The 12,930-nt window shown below is 45.6% G+C and overlaps 1 protein-coding gene across 1 annotated transcript in view; it reads right to left on the bottom strand.

Moving 5' to 3' along the window:
• SAE1 (SUMO1 activating enzyme subunit 1) overlaps window positions 1-12,930 on the bottom strand; it is a 76,266-nt gene that overhangs the window by 38,100 nt on the left and 25,236 nt on the right. The window contains exon 6 of the mRNA XM_036114036.2: window positions 637-742. Coding sequence (XP_035969929.1) covers window positions 637-742 — 106 coding nt within the window. The remainder of the gene's footprint in view (window positions 1-636; window positions 743-12,930) is intronic.

Raw genomic sequence — 12,930 nt, 5'->3', positions numbered from 1 at the left:
ACGTGCCTAAGACTCATTCCTACCTAACCCACTGGATGACTTCCTTACCTCCTCACACTGGATGATTTCTATACAAATGGATATTAAGTGCTCTAAACTAGTTTTTCCCAACTCTCCCCAACCCCAACCTGGCTAACACCACTAATTAACAGGAGGAAAGCTTCATTCCTAGCTAATTAGCCTCATCTGATTTTCAGTTTATGAAGGAAGTTTTATGTATTTCCCTTTGAACCAATATACATAGTGCCTGGGGAGGGAGGAATTGCGTGTAGCTATCACACACAGCCACCATCTCGCCTGACTTGAGGCAGGGGGTGTTCCTGGAGTCTGCACAGACCCAGCCCTGGAGAAAGGAAGGCTGAAGACTATCCAAATGCAACCAAAAGTGCTTTGCAAATTTGACAAATAAAAGCGACATCTCTACCTCAGTCTCCCTGAGAATGGGTGAGGGTTATGCAGAACTCAACGAGGGGCCACATCTCCATCCATCTGGATGTTCTCGAGTGGCCAGGGAGAATCAGCCCGTGAGGAACTCGACTAGGGGCAAACATCAAGAAACCCCCTGGACTCTGCAGCCACAGGTGCAGAAATCAAAGCACAAAGTGCTCACTGGGAAGCTCTGCTCTGAGTCCTCACCTTGAAGGAGAAAGTAATCCGAAGTTGTACGCTTCAGAGCTGCCTTTGCTTTATCACTGCTCCAGTCCACTTCCAGCGCTTCCTTAACGGAGCAAAAGACCACCTTCTGTTGAGAAAAAGGCAAAATTGCTTAGGGTAGTAGCTCCTCACCATCTAGGAGAAATGTCATTATTTAAGGTTTACTGTTCATTAAAAGCAGCTGAGGACCACTCAAGTCCAATAAATTTTAATTGAGCATTTACTGTGTGCTCCTCTGGGTGCTGGGGACACAGCGATGAATGACATGTACTTCCTGCACTAGAAGGAGTCCTAGCAAAGCTAAAGACCCAGTTCCACTCTGGCTTTAACTCTGGCTGTGTTCACACCGCAGAAATTCTTGCATAAGTGAACAAGAGTGTGTGTCTAAAGATATTCAATAAAACATTCTTTGTCACAGCCAACAAAAAAATTAAACGTGTCTCATTCGAAGAATGGTTTGAGGATAACAATAGCAGTAAATAATAGCAAGAAACATAAGCAAGGGCTATGAAACAAAAGCTCCAGGCTGTGGGGCTGGAGATGGCATTAGCAAAAGGCCTACAGTAGCAAGAAGCATTGCCGAAACCTATTAAAGCTAAATGAAAATTATCTTGAAAAATGCCAGCACATATCTATATTTTAAAATATAAACAATTAAATATGAGTAAGAAAGTGATTTTCCTTTTCCTTTCCTGAATCGTTCAGTCCAGAAGCCATCCTGCTGGGACTGAGGAAAGGCAGGGAAGAGTCGGGGCGGGGGGGTGCTGGGTGGCCTGCTGCAGGGGACAGAGCAGAGCTGGGTAAGAAGGGGAGCAACCCAGGGGGGATCGGGAGACTGACTCCAACCAGGAATGACTTTTTTTTTTTTTGAAGATTTTTTTTCCTATTTATTTATTTGATAGAGAGAGACACAGCGAGAGAGGGAATACAAGCACGGGGAGTGGGAGAGGGAGAAGCAGGCTTCCCGCTGAGCAGGGAGCCCGATGCGGGGCTCGATCCCAGGACCCCAGGATCATGACCTGAGCTGAAGGCAGACGCCTAACGACTGAGCCACCCAGGCGCCCCACCAACCAAGAACTTCTGCAACAAGTGAACACACAGAGAACCTAGGTTTCTCACTGTCAGAGAAAAGAATTGGAATTATGGAAAGGGAAAAAAAAAACAGAATAAAGCCTGTGGTGGGTTATTAGTGTGAACTCATTTTCAATACATACAGGCAGACAAGGAAGTAAATGCAGACGCAAGCATGTGTGTATGCATATACAAATACTGAAGAGCTGCATCCACAGACAAAGCATCAAAGCAATGATGCCCTGGGAGCAGTGAGCACACCTTACCCCCAGATCTTGGTTTCTAACCCCCAATGAGAGAAACATCTCTCTCTAGAGAAATGGCTGATTTCGAAGCTAGGGCAGGGAGAGTATGACAGGAGCCCAAAACATCTTACTGTGCCTGAAACAAGAAAGTGTGCCAAGAATGATGGGGACGTGTCAAGAGGAAACAGGAGCCAACATAAAGGAGCTCCCACTGGTCAAATTGGAACACTTTGCAGGGGAAAAAAAATAGTAATAGATTATAACACTTTATTTTTTTTATTTTTTTATTTTTAAAAGATTTTATTTATTTGACAGAGAGAGAGATAGCGAGAGCAGGAACACAAGCAGGGGGAGTGGGAGAGGGAGAAGCAGGCTTCCCGCCGAGCAGGGAGCCCGATGTGGGACTTGATCCCGGGACCCCGGGATCATGACCCGAGCCGAAGGCAGACGCTTAACGACTGAGCCACCCAGGCGCCCAGATTATAACACTTTAAATAAACTAGAATCCTTCAGTCATAGATCTAAAATCAACTCATTGATAAAGTTTGATGAATAATGAGGTATTTACATATTTTCAAGCAACCTCTCCAAAAATTACTGGAGGATAATCATAGGGAAAAGAGGAATTGTTTTCAAAGGAAAAATCTGGCGGACATAATTCTACTCAAACGATCAAATTTAACATTGCCAGTAAAGTAGCATATGGAAACCAGGACCAGACCACAGGATGGGGTGAGGAGCAACTCTGCTGTGGTAGGTTTCCCAAAGGTGTGAAGCTGCAATCTAATCATGAGGGAACAGCAGACGAACCCAGACTAAGGAACAATTTACAAAATAATTGGCTTGTAATCTTCAAAAGCATCATGAAAATCTAGATGCATGCATAATCCTGAACTGAATCCTTCTGTCATTAAGGACATGATCGGAACAACTGATAAAATCTGAATGGGGTCTGAGGATTAGATGGTAGTGATGTCTCCATTTAAATTTTGATTTTGAGGGCGCCTGGGTGGCTCAGTCGTTAAGCGTCTGCCTTCGGCTCAGGTCATGATCTCAGGGTCCTGGGATCGAGCCCCACATCGGGCTCCCTGCTCAGCGGGAAGCCTGCTTCTCCCTCTCCCACTCCCCCCTGCTTATGTTCCCTCTCTCGCTGTCTCTGTCAAATAAATAAATAAAATCTTTAAAAAAAAAAAAAATTTTTGATTTTGAAGTTAACTTGTGATTATGGAAAATGCCTTCTTTGAGAAAATACAGACAAATATTTGGGAGTGATGGATGGAGCATCATTTTGACACCTTATTCTCAAATGGTTCAGAAAAAAAATGGTTCTCAGTACTAGCCTAGTTTTTTGTTTTTGTTTTTTTTAAAGATTTTACTTATTTGAGAGCATGAGAGAGAGAGAGCACATGAGAGGGGGAGGGTCAGAGGGAGAAGCAGACTCCCTGCTGAGCAGGGAGCCCGATGCGGGACTCGATCCTGGGACTCCAGGATCATGACCTGAGCCGAAGGCAGCCGCTTAACCAACTGAGCCACCCAGGCGCCCCTGTACTAGCTACTTTTACGAAGTTTAAGATGGTTACATGTGGGGACGCCTGAGTGGCTCAGTCAGTTAAGCATCTGCCTTCCGCTCAAGTCATGACAATCCCAATGTCCTGGGATCGAGCCCCATGTCCGGATCCCTGCTCAGCAGGGAGTCTTGACATTCTCTCTCTCCCTCTCCCTCCACCCCTTCCCCCACTTGTGTGCTCTCGCACTCTCTCTCTCAAGTAAATAAATAAAATCTTAAAAAACAACAACAACAACAAGATGGGGGCACCTGGGTGGCTCACTCAGTTAAGTGTCTGCCTTTGGCTCAGGTCATGATCCTGGAGTCCCGGGATCAGTCCTCACATCGGGCTCCCTGCTTAGCAGGGAGCCTGCTTCTCCCTCTTCCTCTGCTCCTCCCCCCACTCATGCTCAAGCTCTCTGTGTCTCTCTCTCAAAAAAATAAATAAAATCTTAAAAAAAAAAAAAAGATGATATGTGAGTATGTATAAATAATTTCAAATTTCCCGAGGTATGGGTCTCTTTTTCTCCTTCCTTCTCTCACCACATATACACACCACATACCCACCCCACTCTTCCAACCCCAGATATTTAAAAAAGAAAAGAGACAACAGTACCAAGATCCATCAGTTCCCAGGCAGTTGACACTGCTTGCTAAGGACCAAAATGGAACTGACAGATGAAAGCTCAAATGACTAGTGAAGATGAAAAAGTCATACGGTTTTTAAGGTGGTTTTCTACTTCCCCATAATCACTCCTTTGGGATTTAAATCCACTGTAAAAGTTAATATACAAAATGTTTGTACTGCCCTCAAACCTTTTGGTCAATGAGTCTGTTTGACCTCAAAAGTCAAGTGAAATAGCCAGCTGGGTGACATTTATTGCCTGACACAGACTGCCAGACCCCTCTTAAGAAGTCTTACAACACAGGGGCGCCTGGGTGGCTCAGTCGTTAAGCGTCTGCCTTCGGCTCAGGTCATGATCTCAGGGTCCTGGGATCGAGCCCCGCGTCGGGCTCCCTGCTTGGAGGGAAGCCTGCTTCTCCCTCTCCCACTCCCCCTGCTTGTGTTCCCTCTCTCACTGTGTCTCTGTCAAATAAATAAAATCTTTAAAAAAAAAAAAAAAAAGTCTTACAACACAGATACAGCTGTCACCAGTATGGTCGGGGAATGCCATCACGACGACAAAACAAACTCTCATGAGGTCTCATAAACTACCCAGATTTTATTTTATTTTTTTAAGATTTTATTTATTTATTCATAAGAGACAGAGACAGAGAGAGAGGCAGAGGGAGAAGCAGGCTCCCCGCTGAGCAGGGAGCCTGATGTGGGACTTGATCCCAGGACCCTGGGATCATGACCTGAGCCGAAGGCAGACACTTAATTAACCATCTGAGCCACCCAGGCGCCCTACACTACCAAGATTTTAATTCAGAATTTTTGTAGTTTGCCTGGCTAAGAATCCACTGATTTGTTAGGTCACAACGCTATGACAAAGGAGGAAAAAAAGTTGTGTTTCAGAGTCTCAGTCCCACACAGGTCTACCTCTAAACTTTCAGGGCCTGGGGTGAAAATACAGGTGGAAACCCAGGTAACACTTCTACATATTTAGGTATAAATCATACGAACAGGCTATTAAAAAATAAAGTGTAGGGGCGCCTGGGTGGCTTAGTCGTTAAGCATCTGCCTTCAGCTCAGGTCATGATCCCAAGGTCCCAGGATCGAGCCCCGCATCGGGCTCCCTGCTCAGCGGGAAGCCTGCTTCTCCCTCTCTCACTCCCCCTGCTTGTGTTCCCCCTCTCGCTGTCTCTCTGTCAAATAAATAAATAAAATCTTTAAAAAAAATTAAAAAATAAAGTGTATTATATTCTCCTGCCTTAACAAATAAACTTTCTTCATTACTACCTGGAAGACTGGGTTCAAATTTGGAATTCTCACACTCCTTGGGAGTTCTGTGCCAGAATGAGGTGCACTAGGAAAGGTGGTCCTCTTTCCCCCCCTTTCTTCCCACCTCTGGCTCTGTCTCACAGTGCAAGAGGCCTTGCACGTGAGTGTGGCCACCCAGGCCATCCTTCCCCACTAAAACAACTACTCTTCAGGCCTAGGCATGTGGACCTTTTTGCAAGGTTTGCACTCCGGAAGAAGATCAGGGAAGAAGCCCACAAAAGCCTGGGAAATAAGCCTGGGGTTGTCTGGGCAGGAGATTCCAGGGGTCCCAAGTATCCACAATGTGGTCCAGAACTGGGGGAGTGTACGAGATGGGCCCAGGTGGACATATCACCTTAATCCCATGGAATCCTCACTCTACTAGAGGAAGGGCTAGAAGGAGACCAGAGTGGGACCTTGTAGAGCACTAGGACCAAGGATACAGGCCCTCTTTCCTTCCCAAGTCTCAGGGCAGAACTATTCAAAATTTTGCCAGTAACTTGTGAACTCACACAAATGAATGTACCTCTCTTAGGCCTGTCTGTAGCAGGCAACTTTTAGGGAAGTTTTCTGATATTTGGGGAGGAGGATCCCAGTAACCTTATCTGAAATATGTACCAGCCCTCCAGCCACAGGTGACAGAGCCAGAGGTGGGCACATGGCCCAGGCCACACCAACCAGATTCTTTCTCCTGGGAATTGAGAATCTGAAAGTTAATAACAGAGACACATTAATAGCTGGAAGGGCTCTTTAGAGAAAAGCTAAATTCCTGCTGTCTCCAAGTCTCCCCAGCTGGCCTGGTCTTTACCCTTCTCAGGTCACAGTAGTTAGTCAATGCTTCTTGTGCTACTGCAGCCTGAATCCAATTAATGTCCCATTTTTCTGGTTCAAACTACTTAAAGTCTATTTTTTTTTAACTATTTTATTTTTATTTATTTATTTATTAGAGCGAGAGAGAGAGAGAGAGAGAGAGAGAAACAGCATGAGAGGGGAGAGGGTCAGAGGGAGAAGCAGGCTCCCCGCTGAGCTGGGAGCCCGATGTGGGACTCGATCCCAGGACTCCGGGATCATGACCTGAGCCGAAGGCAGTCGCTTAACCAACTGAGCCACCCAGGTGCCCCTACCTAAAGTCTATTATTGTCTGGTGCCTGGCTGGCTCAGTTGGTGGAGCATGTGATCTTGATCTAGGGGTCATGAGTTTCAGCCCCATGTGGGGTGTAGAGATTACTTTAAAAAAAAAAAAAAAAGAATAAAAAAACAAAACTATGTCACCTAATCTATAGTACAACAAATGCAAATGGTGGTACCCATCTTGCCCACCTCGCTGACACTGGATTTACGACAAGAAAAATATGCCTAACAGCATCCGCAGTAAATGAAGGGTCTTCAGATAAAGCCCCCAGCAATATGTGCCAGGGAGCCACAACCACCAGAATGAACACCCTAAAACAGGTAACTTTCGCACCTCACTCAGCCCCCCCCGCTTCTCCCTGCCCACAGCTCATGGATCCCTCTGGGTACAATGCCTGAATTACTTCCCTCCACTATCCATTTCCATTCCTAGCAATTCTGAGCCTTAAGGATTTCAAACTGATAGTCTAGTTAAGACTAGTAACAAGCCCTCTTACACCTCTCCCCAGACAGGTATCAGCTTCCGGAGGCAGGGATCACAGTGAAAGACACAGCACTGCATAGAAGAGAATGTCAGTAAGTATCTGTGAGCTGATAGGATCCAACCCGTTTTTCATTTGCCAAAAGCCCAATAGTAAATATAAAAGATGAATTCTCCCACACAGTCTGACAGCCATCAAACTGTAGGGCTGTGCTGAGCCACTCTGAACAGTGGGCAAGTGCAAAGCCATCAACGCAACAGGAGCCTGGCTCAACACACTGAGGCAAAGCGAAAAGAGAACTAACACAGCCCCTTACAACCACACTCTCCAAAATGGACTATCCGCTCCTGTGCTTATGGAAAATACATTGAGCAAAGAAAGCAAAAGACAGTACGTTTATACGTCATATATACTAGATTGTTATGTATGTCTCATGTTAATGTATGTCCATTAAAACTCCAATGTTATCACATTGCAGATGAGTAGAAAGAATACTGAAAGAAAGAGAGACAGTGCAAGCATGAGGGTGGGGGGGCAGAGGGAGAAGCAGACTCCCTGCTGAGCAGGGAGCCCGACACGGGACTTGATCCCAGGACTCCGGGATCATGACCTGAGCCGAAGGCAGACGCCCAACCAACTGAGCCACCCAGGCGTCGTCCCAACATATTTTACTTTTAAAAAGCAGGCTGAACATCTATAACAAGGGATACAGCTCTGGCTGTAAAGCTACATGTAAATCAGAATTGAAACAAGTTGAAAACTACAGATTTCTAGGTTGGATTTCCACACCTACTCACAGCAGTCTATAGTTTTCAAAAGCATTCTAACAAATGACAACTGCAATCCAAGACAAAGCTGTCACACTCAGCAGAGTGGTAAAAGAGCCTGAAGTCACCAAATGTTACCGTTACATACTGATGATTCTGGAATGTGAATTGATAAAACTACTCAAGAGTAATTTAGCAGGTCTGGTGAAGTTGAAACTGCACATACCCTATTTTCCCTCCTAAGTATACACCCCAGAGAAATCACACATTTACCCAGAGAGATTATCTACACACACACACACACACACACACACACTCACTCTCTCTCTCTCTCTCTCTGTGACACCATTTGTAACAAAAACTTTATACACCCACATGCCCACCAATAGGAGACTGGATAAATAAACAGTAATGCATTCACACAACAAATACGCTACAGCAAAAAAAAAAAAAAAAAAGACAAAATGTCCTGCTGGGCTGTCCTAGAGAACTCACAGTGGTGATGGCAACTGTTCTGTATTGTATCTGTGCTTCACAATACAGATGCCAATAGCCATACGTGCTTGGTGAGCATTTGAAGTGTGGCTAGGAGACTGAAGAAAATTTTTTATTTTATTTTATTTTAGTTAATTTTAATTTAAATAGCCGTATGTGGCTAGTGGTTAACCACAATGGACAGCAAAGCCCTAGAACTGCATACAAACATAGATGGCCTCACAAACATAATGCTGTTCTTAAAAAGCAGGTGGCAGGGGCGCCTGGGTGGCTCAGCCGTTAAGCGTCTGCCTTCGGCCCGGGTCATGATCCCAGGGTCCTGGGATCGAGCCCCGCATCGGGCTCTCCGCTCGGCCGGGAGCCTGCTTCTCCCTCTCCCACTCCCCCTGCTTGTGTTCCCTCTCTAGCTGTCAATCTCTCTGTCAAATAAATAAAATAAAATCTTAAAAAAAAAAAAAAGCAGGTGGCAGCATGCATACAATATTAAACCTGATTTTTAAGAAGTTAAAAAGCATACCAGACAATCCTATATTGCTTGGAAATACATATGTAGTAATAAGAAATGGGTGGGAATGAGAACCACAATTGAGGGTAGTGGTTACTCATACTGGGGAGGGACAGCTGGGGGACCTTGACCATGCTGGCAAAGTCTTATGCTTTAAATTAGGTGCTGGGTCCATGGTAGTTAGCTAGATCATTCTTAATTTATACCTACCTACATCACATTCCAGTGTTTAGATTTACAAACATGTGGTAAAACGCCATGTCAAGCAGGGCTATAACTGCCCCTTCCAGGTACTTGTTATTTATTTTGAGAGAGTGAGAGAAAGCGTACGAGCACGCAGAGGAGCAGAGAGAGAGGGAGAGAAGCAGACTCTGCGCTGAGCACGGAATCCCATGACCCTGGACCCTGAGACATGACCTGAGCCAAAATCAAAGAGTTGGAGGCTCAACTGACTGAGCCACCCAGGCACCAGCCCCCCACCCCCATACTTTTTAAAATCCACACAAACGTACCTCCCTGGGGAGAAGACAGAGAAGGAACACATAGATTGGTACAACAGGACTGGAAATATTTGGGTTTTTAAGTTGGGTAGTATTTTGTTGTTATGTTCTATAATCTGTATTGATGTCACATTATTTGGGGATATCAGATATCACAATAAAAAATACACTGGATTGTGCCGTGATGCTGGGAGAGACCCCCTTCCCTCGTTCCTAGAGTGCCAAAACCTCCCCCCCCACCCCCCACCTGTTCTACCTGGAAAACCTGCTATCAGCACTCTACCCAACTCTGCAATATGCACCCTGCATCTCCTGCCCCCCACCCCCAAACCAGGTGATTCTGACAATTAGCAGGGTTTTATTTTTTATTTTTTTATTTTTTAAAGATTTTATTTATTTATTTGACAGAGAGAGACACAGCGAGAGAGGGAACACGAGCAGGGGGAGTGGGAGAGGGAGAAGCAGGCTTCCCGCTGAGCAGGGAGCCCGATGCGGGGCTCGATCCCAGGACCCTGGGATCATGACCTGAGCCGAAGGCAGACACTTAACGACTGAGCCACCCAGGCGCCCTATTAGCAGGGTTTTAAACTCCTCTGGCCTAAATGTCCTGGTCTAGGCAACCCAATGACTTACTTCTAAATATTCCTGGCCAAGTCCCTTGTCCTCTTTGGAATTCTGTTCTCTCAGCCCAGCTCAAATAACGTAAACCATGACAACTAATGTGTTATGAGGTTAATTAATCCATTTGGTTGATCACAAAGAAAGTCAACTCAGTAATTCTTTTTTAAAATGACAACGATCTCCAAAGCTGTCCTATTATGTGGCAGGAGCAGCCACAACACATTGAACAAACATTTCCTGGGTAAGACTGTACCAGGGACTGCACCAGGAACACAGCAGCGAACAAAAGCGCCCAGCCCTTATTGGAGCCTGGACCCTAACGGGAGAGAAACCCTGACAAGTTCCCTCAGCATCACAAACCAAGGTGAAGAATGAAACCAGTCAGTCCCTGGAATGTTCCCTTCAGAATGGGGGTGAGAGGAGATGAGTCGTCCGTAAACTGCTCAGAAAGGGGGATCAAAATAATGAATCACTACTCAACTGTGGAATTTCACCACTGATTCATGCAAGAGTATTAACAGTGCCCAAATTAGTCCCTTACTATTTCAGAAACAGAGGTAAAATTAAATCTGTATTTCTTAGCATGTCACGAACAAATCCTTTGTTATGTTTAATTTTTAAAGAGCTGTGATGCAGAGTAACCACCACCAGGCATCTACTGTGTCTGGCAGCCCTTAACAATAAAGAAACATGAGCAGCAGCATGGGAGCATGAGGGTGGCCTTTTATCCTGAAGGCTTTTCCAGAAAGGTCCCAATTTTCATGTATTTTATCCCATCATCCCCATAAAACTTCAAATTATCCTAGAAACTCCAAGGGGGATTCACCCTTTAGGAGGCAGGGCAAGCCTGTGCCCTCAGCCACCATCTATGTCCTCCCCCTCCACTCCCTCTTAACACAGCTGCAGGATCTCAGGCAAGTCAAGGAACTTCTCTTAGCTTCCGCGGCAGCCGTAAATAGAGACAATAGGACTGGATGCGCTTCCCTGCACCCAACAGAATGCCCTGCACACAGTAGGCATTTTGCAACTCACAGATACAGAAAGACCTGGCTGTTTCAGGGTGAGGGAAGCCAGAGTCGCTCTGTTCCTACGTCTGTGCTTTCAGTTGATCCCATTTCCTGTGGCTAAATGCCGGTCCTGGCTTCGGTGCTTGGCAAACTCTCCTTCATGCACCAACTCTTAACAACTCTTCCTCTGGGAAACCTTTCTGGACACTTCCTTATCACAAAACTACTGCCCTCTCCTTTATCTACTTTGCACTGATATCTCTATTAGGCTTGTGCCCAAGACCTGATTCTGATGAAATCTGTCTCATAACTTTTCCTGGGCACCACAGGAAGCCAACGACTGAGCACCTACCTCTGGGCTAAGCATTTTCCCACTCTTGTATTTATCATGATGACACATGTGCTAGAAAGGCCCAGTATCCTCCTAAGCGGTGTGAAAACCACAAGCTCTATTTTTCCTCTTTGTTTTTTAACGTTTCTAATTTAGGAGCACAATGTGTACCTTGAAGCAAAAGTGGCTATACAACATTTGGTTGAACCTAAGGAAAAGGGGGGGGGCGGGGAGGGAACCCTAACCAGAAACCTTTCACAGGAAATAGGAAGTGGTTGCCTCCCCACCCCCATCCTGCACTTTGAGCATAACCCAACTACCTATTCTGTACAATTTAGGCGAAGGGGCATAATCTCAATCAAGGAATTTTTGAGTTGGAAGAAAACTTCAAAATCCAAGGAGCAGTCTCTGCCAAAATGGACAAGTCCTGTTATTATAAGGTGGCAAAGCCAGAGCCCAAACCCAGTTCAAGCCCGTCCTTCCGCAGTGCTCTTAGTGAGGCCGCACAAAGACAAGGTTTGGAATCCCAGGGATTGTCATCAGGAATGCACTGAATGCCTCGCAACTTTAAGGGCTCGGGGTTGGAATCCAAGCCTGAATTGTCCAAGTGAAACAGCTGACTAACAATGTCAGCTGGGGAATATTTTGATACCTTCAAATTCGGCCCCTGGAGGAAGAGGCCGCACAAAGAGCTCTGTGACTGAAGAGCCCAAGGAATGGTACGCGAAGGCCACCGGGTGCCTGCCCGGGCTGCCCACATTCTCCTCATAGCTAGATAAAGTGGCTCCCCAGAGCGGTTTCCAGATCCGCCCCAGTGGGCACCATCAGTATTGACTCCGGGAGAAACTTCCAGCTGTGAAGGGCTAACAAAGCTAGGCGCTCTCCCCATTTGAATGTGAGCGACCCCGCCTCAATCAGAGAAGGCCCTTAAGCCATAAAACCCTTCACACCAAGGCCAAGTGTCACACTTGTAAGAGGGTGTGATTTATAAATTGACAGCACCCACAAAGATGCTTTTGTACTCCTCCTTAGTTAACAATTTATCTCCCCCCACCAAACTCACGGAGCTATTCAGATAAAGCTTGACTGGGCCTCAAAAAGAAAGAAAAGAAGGGAGAAAGAAAAGGACCCAAGTTTTGGCCAAAACACCAATGTTCACTCTGGGTAATTATGGTCCTGTGAATAGACACTAAAATTAGGGCTTAATAATTCCTCTGTATCACACTCACAGCAATCAAACTCTTCCAATACAAACATAAAGAGCAAGAAAACAAAAATCTCCTGCGCAGCCTTGCTGGAAACTCAACGAGTTCCACTTCTGTGGTTTCTGCAGTCTCTCTTGTGGTTTCTGCACTCTTAGAATCCCCCCTTTAGAGCAATTTTAACTCGAAGCTCTGACCAGCTGTTTTTCTTTCTCAATATTTAAATCTACAAAGCAAAGAGTAAATATGGACTCGGTCATGCCTTTCCTCAGTTGGACAAAACCAATTCTGGCCCCTTCATCTTGTCTCCCCCATTGCATGACTCCCTTCTCAGATTCCAACACTGGCTGTGGAGATCATCTCCTTCCGAGTCCCTGCTCTCTCTGTAAAATGAATTTAAATCACTGCGCCAACTCCAGTAGAGCCTAAGCCCCTAAAAACTATGTTAA

This window comes from Halichoerus grypus, chromosome 15, assembly GCF_964656455.1.
Source record: "Halichoerus grypus chromosome 15, mHalGry1.hap1.1, whole genome shotgun sequence".
NCBI classification, from domain to species: domain Eukaryota; kingdom Metazoa; phylum Chordata; class Mammalia; order Carnivora; family Phocidae; genus Halichoerus; species Halichoerus grypus.
Note: the sequence above shows the minus strand (reverse complement) of the source record. Positions and strands in the feature narration are given on the sequence as shown.